Raw genomic sequence first — 17303 nt, 5'->3', positions numbered from 1 at the left:
GATACTTTTGCAATCCTTGAACCACATTTACTTTGTCATCTTCATAGGTGGCTCTATCTGGTAACTCTTTCAGGTGCCTGGGGGAAAACTGTGTATTTATGAAAATGCCAACCAACAGATCAAGCTTTACATATTTAGAAAAATAATCCATATAATAACCTTAATAATCCATACTTTGAGTTATGCAGATAAATAGCATTTGCTTTATCACCAGTCATTTTCAGTTTAAAGTAATCTATCATTTGGCCAGGAAGAATACAAAACCCTGAAGTTCTGTTTGGTCATGGTGGGTGCAGGAATACATAAGGGGAAGCAAAGAGTAGTTTAAAATTTTGTTTCATCAATTCCCTAATTCCTAAGGCTTTGATGACCAATTCACTTCCCTGAAACAGAAAAAAATAGCTCCAGGCCATAGCAGTAGGAATAATAGTAAAAGGTATGGAATTACCAGGCTGCAATATATGAGAGCTGCATCTTGGTTTGCCCGTTGAGTACCCCAAGATTCTTTAGGCAGACCTTTTGTACAAACCATATGCAGACCCTTTGTACTCATTATTAAGATGGGGACAACTAATGTAGAAACAGTTAGAGAAGATTTTCTATTAAAAGGTGGATATTTGGTTGCCCTCCTTGAAGCTGGGTTTTTGCAAGAGCCAAAACCTAAAAAGTTTGATTTTCCCTGATATATCAAAACCACCTCTTTATTTATCAGTATAGAACTTTTTTTAAACAAGTAAGCTTTGTTTGAATATCTAGATATATCAGGTGGATATTTAGAAATGGCAGGCATGTTTTTAGAAATCAGCATAAGCTGATGAATCCTTAAAGAATAGAAAGAAAAGGGTAAAACATCCAACACCTATCCCAAGCATTACTCCATCTGTTAGCACTGCTAACAGTTTTGTAGGCGATGTGAGTATAACGGCCATGTTTGATCATTTCCTTTACTCTTTTTCCACAAAACTTTCATTTTATATTCCAAGCTTGGCTGAAGCAGGCTCCTAAGCCTTTCTGTCTCCTCACTCTTAAGTACAACGCAATAGAGCTTGGACCCTCTTTCATATCAGGGAAACTTTATCAGGCTCCACAAGTTCATTACATCATATATCCTGCTCAGCCCAAAATGCAGTTCCATTACAAAAACACTGCAGAAACAAAGCCAGTGGGCTATGGCAGCTATTTCTGTACACTCTGAATTGAGACTGTCTGCATTCAAAAGAAGGATTCTGTTGGCAGTTATCCACTGGTTGCATACAACCATATAGACACAGAGGTGTCCCTGGAAAATATCAGCAGTTAGACCCAATACTGAACAAAAGAAATTACTCTACACCTGGCATATACGGCACCATCACCTTCCCTCCTACACTTACTGGCATTCAGATCATGAAGTCTATTAAATCTGGAGGCTAATAGAAAACCTGAAAAGAGCACTGGAAAGACACCATCAGGAAAGAAATCTTTCAGAGAAGAACAGCTCAAGTCTGAAGAAATAACCAAACCACTGGAGAGACAGTTTGGACCAGACACAAAGAGTCACATTTTCAAAGCTTTTACATGGCTGAATTGGGCTTTTGTGTCCAAAGTAGAAGATGAAAGTAGAAACTGTGTCCACTAATCATTTTCAAAGTAGGAAAAACAATGTAAATGGGCAAAAAATCACTTGGTATGCCAAAATCTGCCAGAGGCATATCAACAAATGTTTGAAGAAGGAATTAATGATGGAAATTTCATGTGCCCAGAAAGGGATCTGAATTGATCCTTGGGAATGTGGAGAGAATCTGAAACTACAGTAGTCTGTATTGAGCTGAAAATTCAAGCAATATCCGCGTTGTCTTTAACACTGTCATGTTTTTAAGTACCAAGATTAGCTTCAGTGAAGAGTGTTGCAGAGTGCAGTTAGAGATTACTAACAAGTGAGGCAAGTGTAAGGTAAGGAGTTTTGCCTGCCAGAAGCATAGGAAAGGGAGGAGGCAGGCTCCTCAGGGATGCCAGGGCTGCAGGGGGAAGAATCACAACCCCCCTTTGTTACACTGTGTAAAAACCTATTAGCATGAAGACCGAGCTTTGTTGTTCTTAGTGTTGCCTATGATTGCAGAAGACTAAGTTCAAAGATCTCACAGGTCCTCTTACATTATGTCTTCTTATGTTAGCAATCTTCTCAGAGTTTCTGCACTCTCTGTTTACATATAAACACTTCAAGCAGGTATTTTTGTGATCAACGGTTACAATGCAGTAAATAAATCAGATTTCATCAGGGACTAAGTTCAAAGACACAAAGGGTGATGAGCAACTGCCAGTCCCTGAAAACCAAGCAATACCTTGGAATTATGTAACTCTGGAATCAGAATATTCTCTTTCCTTGGCCAAACCACTTCCTGACTAGCACTGCCCACCATGGCAACTTTGATGTCGCCATGCTGACCTCTGGCACACACACGGCTCTAGTCTCCTATCTCATCCAGATCTCTGTTTCTAGACTCTGGGTTTATTGAAGCAGCAGCTGACCCATGTTTTAAACTCGGTGTTAATTATTTTCTAGTATTAGATTAACAATGAGGATGTGAGATTGTGAGCAAGTTTACCATACAATTTAAAATTGATCTCAGGCCATATTCACTTCCACGAATATCTCTATTTTGGAGAGAGAAATGCTTACCTGTTCTGGTAAATAACCCCTTTTAACACAGTCCAGGCCCTCTTGGCAGAGCTCACTGTTTCGCTGGCAAGCAGCCCCAGATTCACACTGAATTCCACAAAGAAGAAAATGCCAACTTTTCATCATCAGCAGGAAAGCTGCAGAGTACAAGCTTTCCACTTAAATTACCATCCCCTCCTAAATGCCAGCTCAACAGATTGCAAGAAAGAAGCACATACTTCACACTCTGCAAGAAAATTGGTGTAAGTTTTCAAGCATTCTTGGGAGCCAACCAATCACAATGTTTTGTCAAATTCTGCTTCAGACTGAAATTCAAGCCAGAAGAATATTTACTAGAAGATGTTAAATTTAGTCACTTAAAAATGTTTTTACACTTGGGTCCAAATTCAGCCTTGGCCGCCACAGTCAATGAGAGCAGACGTGCATCCTCTCTGAGCCTTGTTGCAGGGTCCTGCTGGGCAGAGGCACTGAGGACTGCACTTCTCTGCATCCTCTGTGCAAGGAAGAGCATGACACCATCTGTGAGTAATTATCACTTGTTACAGACCACAGAAAACTGCTGTGCCACAGGGAGCTAAGAGACGCTGCCCAAATCTGCAGACAGATCAGAGGGACGGACCATGATGTTAGACTGACTTCTGTGTCCCATGGAGCTATCACACCTGTCTGCTTTAAAAGGGATGGGATGAAGGAAGAGCTAAATCCTTAGGTTTTGACTCTGAAAATTGTGTCCTTGAAAGAATCCTTCCTTACTCTTTCTGGCTGCAGAAGAACCCCTATCTGAATGCAGTTATGTTGGAAATAAGATCTAGGATTTAGCATATTGGACTCAAGGAAAGCCCATGGCCAAGGAGTTTTTGAATCCAAGTAGTGCGTCTTCAAAAATAATGTGGAGGAAAAAAAGCAGAACCTACCCTTGCATGTCTAGAGCAGCATTACTTACCACCACCTGGACCTGAAAGTCATAGCAGAGCTCTTTATAGCACCATAACTAGGACTGGAAAAATCATGTGGAATTTCCATACTCCATGATGAAGATTTTGGGGGAAAATCTCAATATTCAACCCAATTTTCACAGACTTCTTGGAATAAAATACGAATCTTAATATTCAATGTTTTTCTTAATTGAAGTAATATGTGTATCTATATACACTTTAAGAATGAGTATTTAAATCTATATCATCAAAGTGTGAAAAACTGTAGAATCATTTAAAAGGTATCACAATAAGTGAAAAAATTTAATTTTCAGAATGCATATCGTAATCTCAGAAAGGCTTAAAAGCAATGATTCTTTTGGAATTATCTGAATGCATCTTTTCCTTTGTTTTTACAGATGTTCTGAATGGACAAGTTCTCAAATCACATTGAGAAAATTCAGGGATATCTTAAGGCAGCTGATGGTCATCTTTCCTTTTCACCTTCCAGAAGGTTTTCCATGTTTACATTTTGGATTTCAAGGGAACCCAGCTGCTTAATCTCTTCTCACCCCTTAGGAAGATTTCCTTCCAAGGAGATAACCTACAGTGCTTCTAATTAGGTCTGCAAATGGTCAAATGGATTTTTCTCAAAGTGACATGGAAACTTTCTGCTTGTAAACAGAAGCATGGAGAGGAAAACCTAAGATATCAAAATATTTTTAAAGTAATTTTATATGTAAACCTTCTAATTAAAAATTGATCTTTATAAAATGTATCCATAATCCTATAATTTCCTTTTTAGTTTGCTTATTATCTAAGAAGGTATTCACACAACCAAACCAAACAGCCATTTCAGGTACTATAGGATGTCTTGCCTTCTTTCCAGTTGCTGTCAGAAAGGGTGTGGATCTCCTCTACATGCTGTGTTAGTAATACCAGTCCTTCCATGCCCAAATTATTTAAAGAAGATTGATTTGATACGGTATTCTTTTCCTAGTGTCTTCACTCACTTTTTTAAAAGAGTGAGAAGTTATCTTACTAAAAAAATCACTAAGCTATAAGCCATGTATAAATTAAAACATCTATGTTGGATGTCAACCTGTTTTCCTTCTTGATTCTCTGAGAGAAATTAAGAAAAGAAGGCATTTTGCATTCGTAAACTTGATGTTACCCCTTAGGTAACATATCAGACCAGCACTCCATGAAAGTTGAAAGTGTGGCTAGTTTTATAATTTTTTGGAAAGTGTTATTCTGTTGGTAATAGAACACATGAAGCAGTGAATTTCTGTATTGAGAAGTCCTGGCCAAAAACAACAAAAGAAAAGAAAAAGTTTTCAAAAAGCTCTGCAAAATGTTTATGAATTCTAATCCTCAGCACATGAATAAATACATCTGACAAACTGCAGGGTACCTCACAAAGGCCTTTCCCAACCTTTCTAATTTGAGTTCAATTACATGTAGTGTTTAGAACTGAAGTTAATCTTGCCAGTGTTTTTAAACTAGGGGTGCACCATATACCATTATTTGTAGAAGTGAAAGGCAGATAATAAGTTATAATTATCCTATTAATCACCTGTAAAGAATTGCATTCAGGGAAGAATGCATCCTCAAATTACAGTAATTTGTTTTTTAAAGAATTTTTTTTTCCTGTCCTTGGCAGAACACACTTGGAGTTTGCTGTGCAAGTTCATGCATAGTATGCTGAAATCAAGCAGTGTATATGCTGTGGGCCACGTGGTGCATATCACCATAAATCTTTTTCTGACTGCTAACTAGGTATCAGACTTTCTCAGTAGTGCCTGCTCCTTGGCACTACTTTACTTATTCTTTTAAGCCAATGTCGGTTTCTTGTGGTACTCTTGGTAGCAACATCCTCTCTGCAGTACTTTTCTTTGCAGCCATAGCATACTTTGTCTTTGAAATTCTGCAGCACCAAACCATTTGGTGCATGTCCCAGAAGACAATGTTGTGAGCAAAACGACATGAGAATAATGCTTATTGTCTGAGATGTTTCAAGTTATTAAGGACCATGTTCTTTTACAAGTGAATTAAAAATGACTGCATGGGTTTTTTGTAATCATTCTGAGTTAGTGAATTTTTGTCTCTCCTGAAATTTACTTTGCTATATTTTGCAAACAGATAGACTCACAATTTATCTAATTTTCTAGTCTCCAATTACTCTAAAATAAAATGGAAGAAAATCTTTATTCCAGTACACTTATTCATTTTTCTCACAATCCATATTTTTTTCTTGGATGATGTCACTGATAGTAGAAATAGTAGTTGGGTGTGATATAGTGGTAAACAAAATAAGGCAGCTTCCATAAATGGGTAGCACCACCAAATGGTCATAACTGGATAGAGGGACCCAGGCACCCACACAGAGGAGGATACATCACATCATTAGCACAGTACAATTCACATTAATCCCACGAGGGTGCAAATTTCAGGGAATGGGTTTAGAAATGCAATGAAAAGCCACTGATGCCGTAAGTTACTATCACAGGGAAGATGTCAACAGAAATATCAATGAGAGTGCCCTGGAATGTCAGCTGATCAGGAAGGCAATGCTGCATTCACTAAGATTGTCAAATGCCTCAAGCTGGGTTATGTACTCCATATTTCAGTACCTAAATAAAAGAACTAACATTGAGCTGAGCAGCTCTTTTAGTAGCATATACCACCACACTGGAAAACTTTCCTTATGGAGTTTGTCAAACGTGACAGTAGATAAAACCCGTTGAAACCTTTCTCTTTTGTTTCTGGTGTCTGCTTTACATTTCTGAGAATATTTTTGAAAAAGAGAAGACTTTATTCATTGTATGTATAATGTAAAAAATAATAAGCATTGTTGATGTGTCATAAAGATGAAAAGCAAAGGTTTAAAAAAACACTTAGAAAATTCTTCTACCCAACATCCATCAGAAGACACGTTACTTCAACTTATTCACATAGGTATGAAGCCTTGAAGTGGAAGGGAACTGGCAGACTAGCTTGCAATTTGGCACTAATACATTTGATTGGAGAGATTATATAGCTATTAAGACTTCCCCTGAGTGGGAAACAAAGTAGCATATTCCACTTTATAACAAGATCTTGCAAAATTCAAAATTTATGGTAAAGGCTTTTGTCCCTTCATAAATTATTTTGGCTGCAACTTTAGCAATTTTTTTTCTTCTCACTGTATTTCTAAGATAAAAGATATTTTCTAGTGGACAGCAGAAAAAGTTTCACTAATATGAATCCTTATCTCGCATTTGTGTACATAAATAGCACATACTCCTATTAATCTTATAGTATCCTCTCAAAAGTTGTTAACATACACAATGTTTGATATCTCTTAGAAACTCCATTTCAACTGTATTCAGATCAACCTGAGTCTTCATTTATAAGTTGGTTGGTTTTTTTTTTAAGTCTTGTACACATTTTTATTAATGTTTCAAAAGTGAAGAGTCAAAATACTGCAAAAAATGTGCCTTTGCAACATCCAGTTTCTGAGATTACCAGTTACCTTGAAAAAGCCATTTTTTTTCCATGATAGATGGCTAAAAGGTCCATTCCTAATAGATGATATGCACACCAATGACTACCAAAGATGTCAAGTCTGGTATTCAGCACATCACTAAAAGCAAATTGGAGGTTTTAAATATTACTCAGAACTGGGAATAATTTAGGCATATACTAAAGGATTTGTATAATCATCTAATTTAGAGGTATTTATGCAAACCAGCCCATTTGAGGTCTGTTCATTTCTAAGACATATTCGAATTCCATGTTTTTTTACCAAATGAAAAAAGGGCTGACACCATTGTTACTAAAAGAATATCAAAGGTAGCAGCTCCAGCAAACTTCAATCATTCTCTCCACCTAGCATGGTTTATGTTTTACCTCATTTCCTAGAAGGGCATTTATACAGGCTTCAGAGGCATCACAGATGGCAGTAAGGTCATGTCCTCCCTCCAGTGCCAGCACCACGCGGCCATCCGCCAGCTTCAGCAATTGCCTGGTTAAGTGACCAAAACCTGGGATTCAAACACAGGAGTGCAAATAATTAAAGCAGAACAGATATTGCAGGCATGTTTCACATCTGCTGCATGAGAGTGTGGAAAGCTCTGGAATACTGTGCAGGGAGCATAGGATATACTTAGTCCAGTATCCTGTTTCTGTCCATGGCCCACTGCAGATGCTTTGGAGTTAGTATCGGAATTTTGTATGAGGCACATGTGAGATAATGCCCCTCATGCTGATACCTCATTGCTGGAGATTAGTTGAAACATGAGGATGTCTCTCTTCTTATCTTTGTTGACCATTATCACCCTGATTCTCTTCCTATTTGCATATCAATGTGACATATACCCACGTTATTTAGAGATCTGACATAACCCTATGGCATTGATATGATAAATAATATTTGTAGTTAAACTGCGGTGCTATAATTAAAAAATAACTGTGCTTTTCAAATGGGATGATGAAGGGCTTTTTATTTAAAAATTGCTTCTTCCTTTGTTTTTGAGGTTTCAGAATAATATAAAATCACGGACTGAGAGATAATGGAAGCATATGTTACCTCTTAGCTGCATCTTGAAGTGTTTTTGGAAGCAGCACTAACAACTTTAATTCAGGGTTTTGGTATAACTTGAAACTGTCTAGAACTTTGTAGCTATCTCTACCAGTATCATTTACTCCTGACCAACAATGTTCTAAGAAACTCCACACCATAGCCAAAAATGATGGTGCTTCATTTTCTGTGATGATCTATAACTACACAGACATTACCACAAAGTTTTCATCTGTGATTCAAGTAAAATTAATTTATTACATTTTTAATGACAAGAAAAATTGCATGAAATGTGTCAATTAGGAGTGAAAATTTTTGAAACAATTTTTGTGGTAGTTTCCTAGGACAGCTATTGTTTTTTTTAAATCTCTTTTAAGTAAGAAATGATAAATAAAGATTTGAAACTATTGACATTAAATAAACATCACATCTTGCTCTTAACTTTTCCACTTGGTCTGTACTTGTTGCTCCATAGATGGTCATCACTACTGATTCCAGTGCATTTCATATCCTTAAATAAAGCATTAGAAAGTACCTGCTAAACTCTGGAATTCCATAAAGACAGGGAAATCAACATCTTTTTACTAAGTCCGAGTGAAGAAGACCACCAAAACTTAAAACTGTGAAAATTACAAGCATATTTTCCAGAGAAATTTTCCAAACTCACATTTAGTTCTGTTTTCATCTTAGGATGTAAAATGGACATCTTTGTTAAGCACATCTCCAACTGGTTTTAGAATAGAGACTTTAATGACATCAAATCTGGATTAGCTGTACAGACAAAAAAACCCCAAAACAACAAAACTTCTCTACTTGCCACTTAACATATAGATGATCACAGAAACACCTGAAGTGAAATACTTTTTCCTTGAGCCACTGCCCAGTCTTCTGCACCCTAAAAGTACCACAGTTTTGATTCTAGCAAACGGTTCAAATTACATAAAGGGCTGAATAAAAAATAAAATCTTAAACTCTCATTTAAACTCAACCTTTCCTCATGAAAAAAAAAAAATAAAATAAACACCCCCCTCCCTCCACCCACTCCTCTCTACAAAAGACCAAATTTAGAAAGGATAATAAAAGTGAAGGAAGGAGTGGAATGAGGATAACCTTTGATCTTTAGCCAATTTCTTCTGTCTTTTACCTACAGAATTTATTTCTGTCTGCATGTTACACATGAGATCTTTGGGTTCATAAGAAGAGCGTGCCAACAGTGTAAAGTGAGTCAAAGCTACAACATTTAAAGGAAATGAAGAAGAATGAACAGGCACAGTCTGCCCTCATTTATAATTCACCCTTTGAGTCTGTGAGGAATCCAACAGCACTATTAAGACAACATCTTCCTTTGTGTTATACAGGTTCCGTGAAGGGAAAGCTCTACCATGTTTCCCCTGCACATTTGGAAAATTTTGTATGACTGAAAATATTGCTACCTCCACACTGTAATCTTCTGAAGTTTGTATGGCAATACATGCAAAGACTCTTGCTATGCCTTTTCTTCTTTTAGACAACCATACATAATATAACCCACAGACATTGTTACAATATTAGTTTGTCTGCTTGGTTTCCTGATGATTTTCCTAGTATCAGTGCTATAATAATCACCCCTGACTGAATCAGGATGCAATGAGTGATACAGAAAGCATCCTTCCAAACAGAGATCATGATAACAAGATAAACTGTTTCTGACCCAAATTAACATGATGGGGCTTTTCTTCAGTATAATTACCCTGAGAAAGTAAAGGTGACTTGCTAGAAAGTGAAGAAATAACTTTAGCCAACAGTACCAACATTGCCAGCGACTGAATGAGTTATGGAAATTCTTAACAAAGAAACTTGGATCCTAGGAAAGATGTTAGCTTCCTCAAGGAAATCCCCTGGAGTGCAGAAGTAAGAAAATGGAAAGAAAGGAATCCCAGTCAAGTAATAGTTTTAAGATGGGCTGTAGTTCATGCCAAATAATTAATGAAAACAAGAAGAAAATAGTAACAAGCACCATTAAAAGAATCTGTCATCTCCCCTGATATACGGAGATTAATCACTGGCCAACTTAAGGTGAGAAGGAGTCAGACAAGCATTTTAAATCCTGAGTCTTCCAACTCACATGAATATCTAGAAATCAGCAGCAGTTCTTGGCCCTTCTACTCTGTACCTGCTGAAATCTTCTTGTAAATGTGCTCAGTGATTTTGCATTTCAGAGAAGTGCAGCATTTTTTAAAATTAGGCCCATGCAGTGTGCCAGGAGATTGTGAGAATGATTTTGTGCCAACTATTATTTTCATAATTTCTGTAATTTAAACATTAAAAGTACTTGCTTCATCAGCAGATCCAACATTTGGATGTGCTGGGTAGAACTTGCAAAAGCACTCAATATTCATTTGCTATCATCCTTTTAAAAGTTATGATTAACCTTTGATTTTCACAAGAAAAAAACCACTACTAAGTAATTCTGAAATTCCTACTCATCAAGCGTTTTATATTTTCTTCACAAAAAATCTGTGGGTGCACAACTGTACATACAAGCAGAGAAGAATAGATTAAGACAGTAACCATTATAAACCATGTTAAGCACTGGAGACATAAGCTGTTTATGAGCTGTCATTTGACAACCTTTGAAGTAAAAATATAAACTTTCAAAACAAAAAAATAAGGTGTAATTTTTAATTACACCTTTTTCCCTTCTCCAGTATACTATTATTGGAGGAGATAATATGCTCAGACTTTGTAAGAAATTTTTCTAGTGTGGGAAGGCAGAAAGAGAGAAAATTATTATTGTATTATTGTATTATCCTAATGAGCAAGTTGTCAGGCTGCTATTGAAGGACACACAGGGTGCTGATCACTTGAATTAACATCTAAGCAAGAAATGCCACATCTTTTAGTGGACTGATGCCCCAGTAAGGACTCCAGGTTTTTTTATTTGTAACAGATAAGCTCCCCCCCCCCACCCTTTGTAGTTCTGCTAAGCAGCAAGAAATGGCATGGGTGAGGCTTCTGAAGCCTCATTTGACCAAAATCACTGGAAAACAAAAACCATATAAAAACCCTATAAAAAGAGAATCCAGAGTTATTGCAGTTTTCTTTTGTTGTTTTTGAGGTACCCTTACTCTGATAACCTGAAATGGACAGTGGCAAACAGAAGGCAGGTAAAACACCTCTTATCCTGGTCAGCTCCCCTCCAACAGGCTCGGTACACAACTGTGTGTTGTGTTACGTGCAGTTGAAGTAAAGCTAAGAAGTCAGAGCTTGTATGGACAGCCTCTCATTTTGCCAAAGAAGCATTTGAGAATGAAGTCAACTTGAAAATGTTATTCTTTTTGCATCCTATCCTCAGAAGACAGGGAAAGGAGCCATATGGATTGGGTGCACTCCCAGCCAGCACTGCAGCACTCCTTGTTTGCATAAAGTCATATATGCAACCCAATTTGTTTGCCAGAAAATGTACAAACACCCATTAGTGGGGACTAAACCTGCCTCAGAAGAAGAGAGATTCCTTCCCTTTCCCCCACTGTGCATAAGGAGAGCAGATGTCTCCTGCACAGTCATTTTTTGGGTGATGGCAGGCTGAACAAAGCCGTGGTGCTGGCCCTTGCTCATTGGAGGTGGCGGGTGAAGGAACAAGGACACGTCAACAACCAAAAGGCTGGAGAAGCTTTACAGTTATGGAGAAAGCATTAGCTTTCTCAGCCTCAGCAGCAGGGCCCCAACAGCTCTTTTGGCTTCAGTGTCTTAAAAGCTACAACCCAACCCTACATTACAAGCAGAGTTCTGGTGAGCTCCTCTGGATACTCGGAGCAGCCTGGAGAGGAATACATGCAAAACACAAAACCTCCACAGTCTCTGTCCTGGACCTCCAAGCATGTATTTAACTATTATTTGCCATTTAATCATGTCATTACTCTCTGATTTACTTGAGAATGTGTTTTCCTCTCATTAAAACTGTTGCGATGATTGCTGCCAAAATTCTACCCACCAGTGTTCTGTGCTCCTTCCCTGTGGTTCCTTTGTGACTATTTGATTAATTTTCATTGATATTCTTCCAACAATAGCATCTAAAATTAACTGGGTCAGTTTTTACATAACTTCCTGAGTCACCAGGCTACATGTCCTAAATAAATACGTCCATACAGGAGTCAAATGATAATTTACCCTTCCAGCACTAGCAGGGGCTGGGACATTTTGCAAAGCTTGTGTTCTGTGATAAGAGAACATACTTTATTCTCAGCTCTTAATTCAGGACCTTTTATTGAATCAAAACTTCATTTGGATGAAGTCAGAGACTTGACTCAGTTGGCAGGACGTGGCCTTGAGTGAGGGGGAAAAGGAGATTTTAACGCCAAATACATTCTTATGAAAAACATTTTCCAAATGGCTGAAATTACAAATGTTAGCGTTGAGGTACCTGAATTTAAATGGTACATTTGGCCTCTAGGCATTAGCTGCTGATTTCTTGTTTTTAATATGGGAGAAGGAAGCACAGTAACACTTCAAATTACATGTCTCAAGCAGGCATTTAATTTAGATTAAATTAGACAGTAATTGTATGTTAAATAAATACCAATAGTCTCAGAAACACATTTTTATGGATTAACAATTTATATAATAGATGTTTTTATTGCATGCCTGTTAGGTCTACAGTAATATATTTTTCATAATTAGCTGTTCTTTAGCTGCTACACTGAACATAACTTATTAAATCTCTATTAATATATATTCAAGGATACATAGGATACCTCTTTGAAAGCCAAATAATGCAAACCTGTCTCGCTACAGGAAGAGGCGACCTTGCAATGCTCAGTAAGATGGTATTTTCAACTCACTTGAGATGTGGATGTATCCAAGTGTGTCATACAGTCCATAGCATTTGCTTAGTCCTTCAGGTGGGAGGAACTTGTACACTTTCACCACACAAGGCAGCACCAACCACCAGACAAAATATTCCTCAGAGAAAATACATGGAGGAAAAACACTCCCCCAAACTCTTCTCCCAATTAATTCATGCTAATAATAAAAGGAAGGGATTTCTTTTGTAACTTGCATCAAGCAGTAGGGATTCTGCACCCTCCAGGAAAGGGCATGGTAATGTACAAAATAATGATGAAGTTTTTAGAACTGTTACAGTGCTGTTATGTGGATTCAGAGGGAAAATATTCAACCACAGATTTCAGTGCCAAAGTCAAAGCAGGAACCTTTGGATATTCCCAAAACTGGCTGGATAGTTTCAGCCCTGTTCTTACTAGCTCTTTTCTCTGTGTCTTCCTTTCTTCTCCATTTCCTTAAATTTCCCTAATCTCTGCCCCTTCTTATAGCTGGCCCAAGTAATAATTTCTTCATTGCCCTGCTATCCTTCCTCTCTTTTTTTATTTTGCTTCCTATTTAGAAAATCCTCTACTAAGTGAAGCCAGACAGCATGCAAGATGATCCATCCAACAGAGATCTTCACTGTTTTTTCAAGAATGAGTAGTTGTTCTGCATCAGAAAGCAGAAGCCAGAAGAGAGGAGCTGTAGGACTTCATATAACAAGGTGGTATTTCAGAATCTTAGATTCAGATCTCTTTGAAAAAGGCTGTTGCTTCATCTGTGAGGTGAGGGGATTCTCCAGGGAGTTTGGAGAGCTTTTTCTTTTTTTTTTTTTTTGTTCCTGGAGACTAAAAACCCTCTAAAGGGATTCTATGGAGATAGACTAATCAGGCCAATAATTATCTGTGAAAATCTGTCCCACATACTGTGAAATCTGCCAAGCTGATAGAGCATGTAGTATTACTGTTATCATAATAACTTCTTCCAAATCTGATCAAGTTGCCTGATTTAAACTGATACACAATATATGCATCTGATGTTACAAGTTACAGATGATTATATCTCCAAATCTGAGTCTAGACTCAGCAAGGGGTTGGCTAAAAAACAAGACATCTGATATAAAACTAATTCAAAGTATGAGGAATTTGCTTTTAATCCACACTGGAATGAAAATCAGATACTACTATTGACTATCCAAATAAATCAGTAAGCTTGATTAAGTTTGGAGAAGTTTATTATAATGCTACTGCCTATAAAATCAACGTGACACATTTTTTAAATATGTGGGGCGAAGTTTCTGCTGTTATACATGAATAGCTGAAATGTGGGCACTGAGTTATAACTGAAAACAATCTGATGGGAAGATCTAGCCTTATTTCTTTTTCTAACTGATGAAAAGCCAAGTCAGTTACTGTTGAATTGACCCAGGAGACTAACACAAAGGATCTGATTTAAACCCCATCACTCAGAAGCTAAGACCTGACTGCCATTTTCTGAAGATGGTCTACAATATTCTGCCAAGATAATCAACAGGATCTTTCCAACTTATACAGTTTCTCAGAGCATACAAATTAAGGCTTGCACATTATTTTCAGTCATTTACTGACCCTGCCACATCAACATATCAGATTAAATTAAGAGCTCATTCCTTAGCCAGTGTTAATCAGCATATACCATTATCTAAAGACCTAGCCTCCAGATGTGGACCATTCATCATTCCAAGACTAGCAACATACATACAATAAGGCTATCAGGGAGAGGTTCTTGTAGGTGGATAGACTTGAAGTAAACACTCTATTTCCTGACCAATTTGGCAACAAGTTTCCTGGTGAACTCAGTATTAGTATCAGAAGTCTATTGCCCCTCAGGATTTGGATCACATTGTTTAATAAACATAATTTTATAAAATCAGAAGGGAATAGGGCAGTGCATTTCTAAAGGGATTACTGTACATCTCATATAGTTATTCACTTTCCCTCTGGCCCTGTGCCCGTTAACCCCACCTGACATATGCTATAATCACCCAGAAATGCACTGCCTGTCACCACTTACTGAAAAGGTAATGTGTAAAACTTGCTAAAGGAAATGGTATTGAAACTAGCTTTGGGGTCCAACTCCTTAAAGTCTTCTGTTTAATTGCAATTTCCAACTAAAATACATTGAGCAGCTTTCTATTATGCTGTTCTATTACAAAAACATGTAAGAATTAAGGATATGATTTCAACCCAGACCGCAGCCCTTTTATACCTCTTCATACTATTAAAAGGACACACAGATGCCTTGAAATGGCAGAATTGTAAAAGCAACCGTAGCTACCATTTGAATGACATAGGTGACTCTATCCAGCCTTCTCCATGAATAGAGAAGTTATGTCAGAACCTTGTCAGTCATGTTATTACACAGCAGAGTTTGCAGGAGCCTTAACCTGCTGGGAGCACAAGAAAAGGTGGCAGGGAGCTGCATGGGCCTCAGGTGAAGGCAGGATTGAAGCCACTTTGCTCTCATGCACAACAGGTGGAAATATGTAGAAGGCATTTTTATTTTCTGGTGTCTTGGTTTCCACAGAAATTCTACCACACCACCCCTCCCCACACCACGCCCCCCCCCCCCCCCCAGAAATATATATGAGAATAAAATGTTTCCTTAGAATATTGAATATCTCATCCCTGTCTTTCCAGTCTTCCAACATACAGTTATCTGAAAGAGTCTTTCTGTGAGATTCTGCAGCCAAGTGGTGACCCACCAATTACTGCTTGAGAACTAGTGCTTCAGAAGCCTTATGGAGTTCTTTACTCAGTGGTTTTCTACCTTTTCTTAGAGAAAGTTAAAACAATGACCATAAAGCCTGGGTGAAAAATGCCTTCAGGTGGCTGAGCAGTCAAGGAGCACTGCTTTCTGGATTTTCTCAGTGTGAGGAGCAGAATCACTCCTGATTCTGCAGGATCCATATATAAGCAAATTACCACTATCTCTGCTGTTACCATAGCATGACAGCAGTATGAAGGGAAGCTGGCAAACCTAAAATAAATTGTAATTTCATTGAACAATAGAAAAATCAAGACAAACAATGGCATTTCTGTGCTACACTCAGACCTAAATCCAGCTAACTAGTGTCAAGGTAATTTGAGGACTCCAGATGTTGTTGCAGCTGCAACAGTCATCTTAGTCATACTCCTTAAAAGTGGGAAGTTCACAACAGGGCAAAAACCATTCCTTCCACACTGAGATAGTGTTTCTTGAGCAGCAACAGTAATTTCTTCTTCAAGGGAAAACAGTACATCGGCTTTTTTTATCTGGAGACACTGAAAATCTACTACCAGAATAGCTACTGTTTCTCCCTCCAGAGTTCTAACAGCTAGAAGTAAAATAACCTGCTGCAGTGGCTCAAAGCTCTCTAGTGGCTCTAGAATCTTAGCAAATAAGGTATATCAAATTGCAACATCAGGATTGCATTTATTCTTTGCTCTGATGAAAGCTAAAGAGCCTCAGTAGCTGAGAGTTTGGGTAAAAATTATTCAAACTTCACAGCAAAGCTTCTTAGAAACCCTAGACAAGAAAGGTATTCAACTGTCTCACTACAAATAAATAGAGATAAACAGAGAAAAATACCCAATCCAGAACAGTTCCACTCATTAGGACATGAAGAGGTCACTCCAGCAGAGGAGAAACTTTTTAGTCATTCTCAGTTTCAGCCAAAGTGCTGATTTAATTTCATAAAATAAATGGTCATGGACCAAAATTTTAGCATCTTCCCCCAGTTTTTACCTAGATTTTAGTGCTAGAAACTATGTTGGAGGGAATTAATTAATTAATTAATATTAATTACTCATGAGAGACAAAGATGAAATTAAAAAAGGGACATAAGAAAATTGGGAAAAAGATAAAAGTGTTTGTTGGGTTAATAAAATAAGATGACAAATAAATATACTTGTGACTAAAAGACAATAAAGATGTGGCAGGATGAGCAGGAAAAAATTGAATGTGAGTATGAAACGAAAAACTGTCAAGGAAACAGATTTTCATATAACCTTCAGAAAGGGTCATAAAGTAAAGACAGCAGAGCAAGTTTGATCTTTGTATAAGGGGATGCAGAGCATTTCTGAATTTTTCCCTAGGGATATACTTTTGTATCCTTTCTATGCAGAGAAAGGTGAGGCAGTCCCCCAGTAATATGAACGTGAAAATCATTCAGCTTTTGGCTGCAGTGAACTCTGGATTCCTCAGTGATAAGTTGCTAACTAAAAATGGGTCTCAGCACAGGCAGCTGGCACAGTGCCGGGTGACAGGTTTGTATGTGTGGGCAAATGTGTTCATGATAACACTCAAAGCAATTAAAACATTTAAATAAGCAGGTACTTGACAACAAGCT

General features: G+C 37.7%; 1 protein-coding gene across 1 annotated transcript in view; it reads right to left on the bottom strand.

Annotated features, from left to right (window-relative positions):
- Positions 1-17303, bottom strand: part of HDAC9 (histone deacetylase 9) — a 274226-nt gene that overhangs the window by 17851 nt on the left and 239072 nt on the right. Inside the window, exon 22 of the mRNA XM_069007080.1 lies at positions 7465-7598. Coding sequence (XP_068863181.1) covers positions 7465-7598 — 134 coding nt within the window. The remainder of the gene's footprint in view (positions 1-7464; positions 7599-17303) is intronic.

Source organism: Aphelocoma coerulescens, chromosome 2, assembly GCF_041296385.1.
Source record: "Aphelocoma coerulescens isolate FSJ_1873_10779 chromosome 2, UR_Acoe_1.0, whole genome shotgun sequence".
Classification (NCBI taxonomy): domain Eukaryota; kingdom Metazoa; phylum Chordata; class Aves; order Passeriformes; family Corvidae; genus Aphelocoma; species Aphelocoma coerulescens.
Note: the sequence above shows the minus strand (reverse complement) of the source record. Positions and strands in the feature narration are given on the sequence as shown.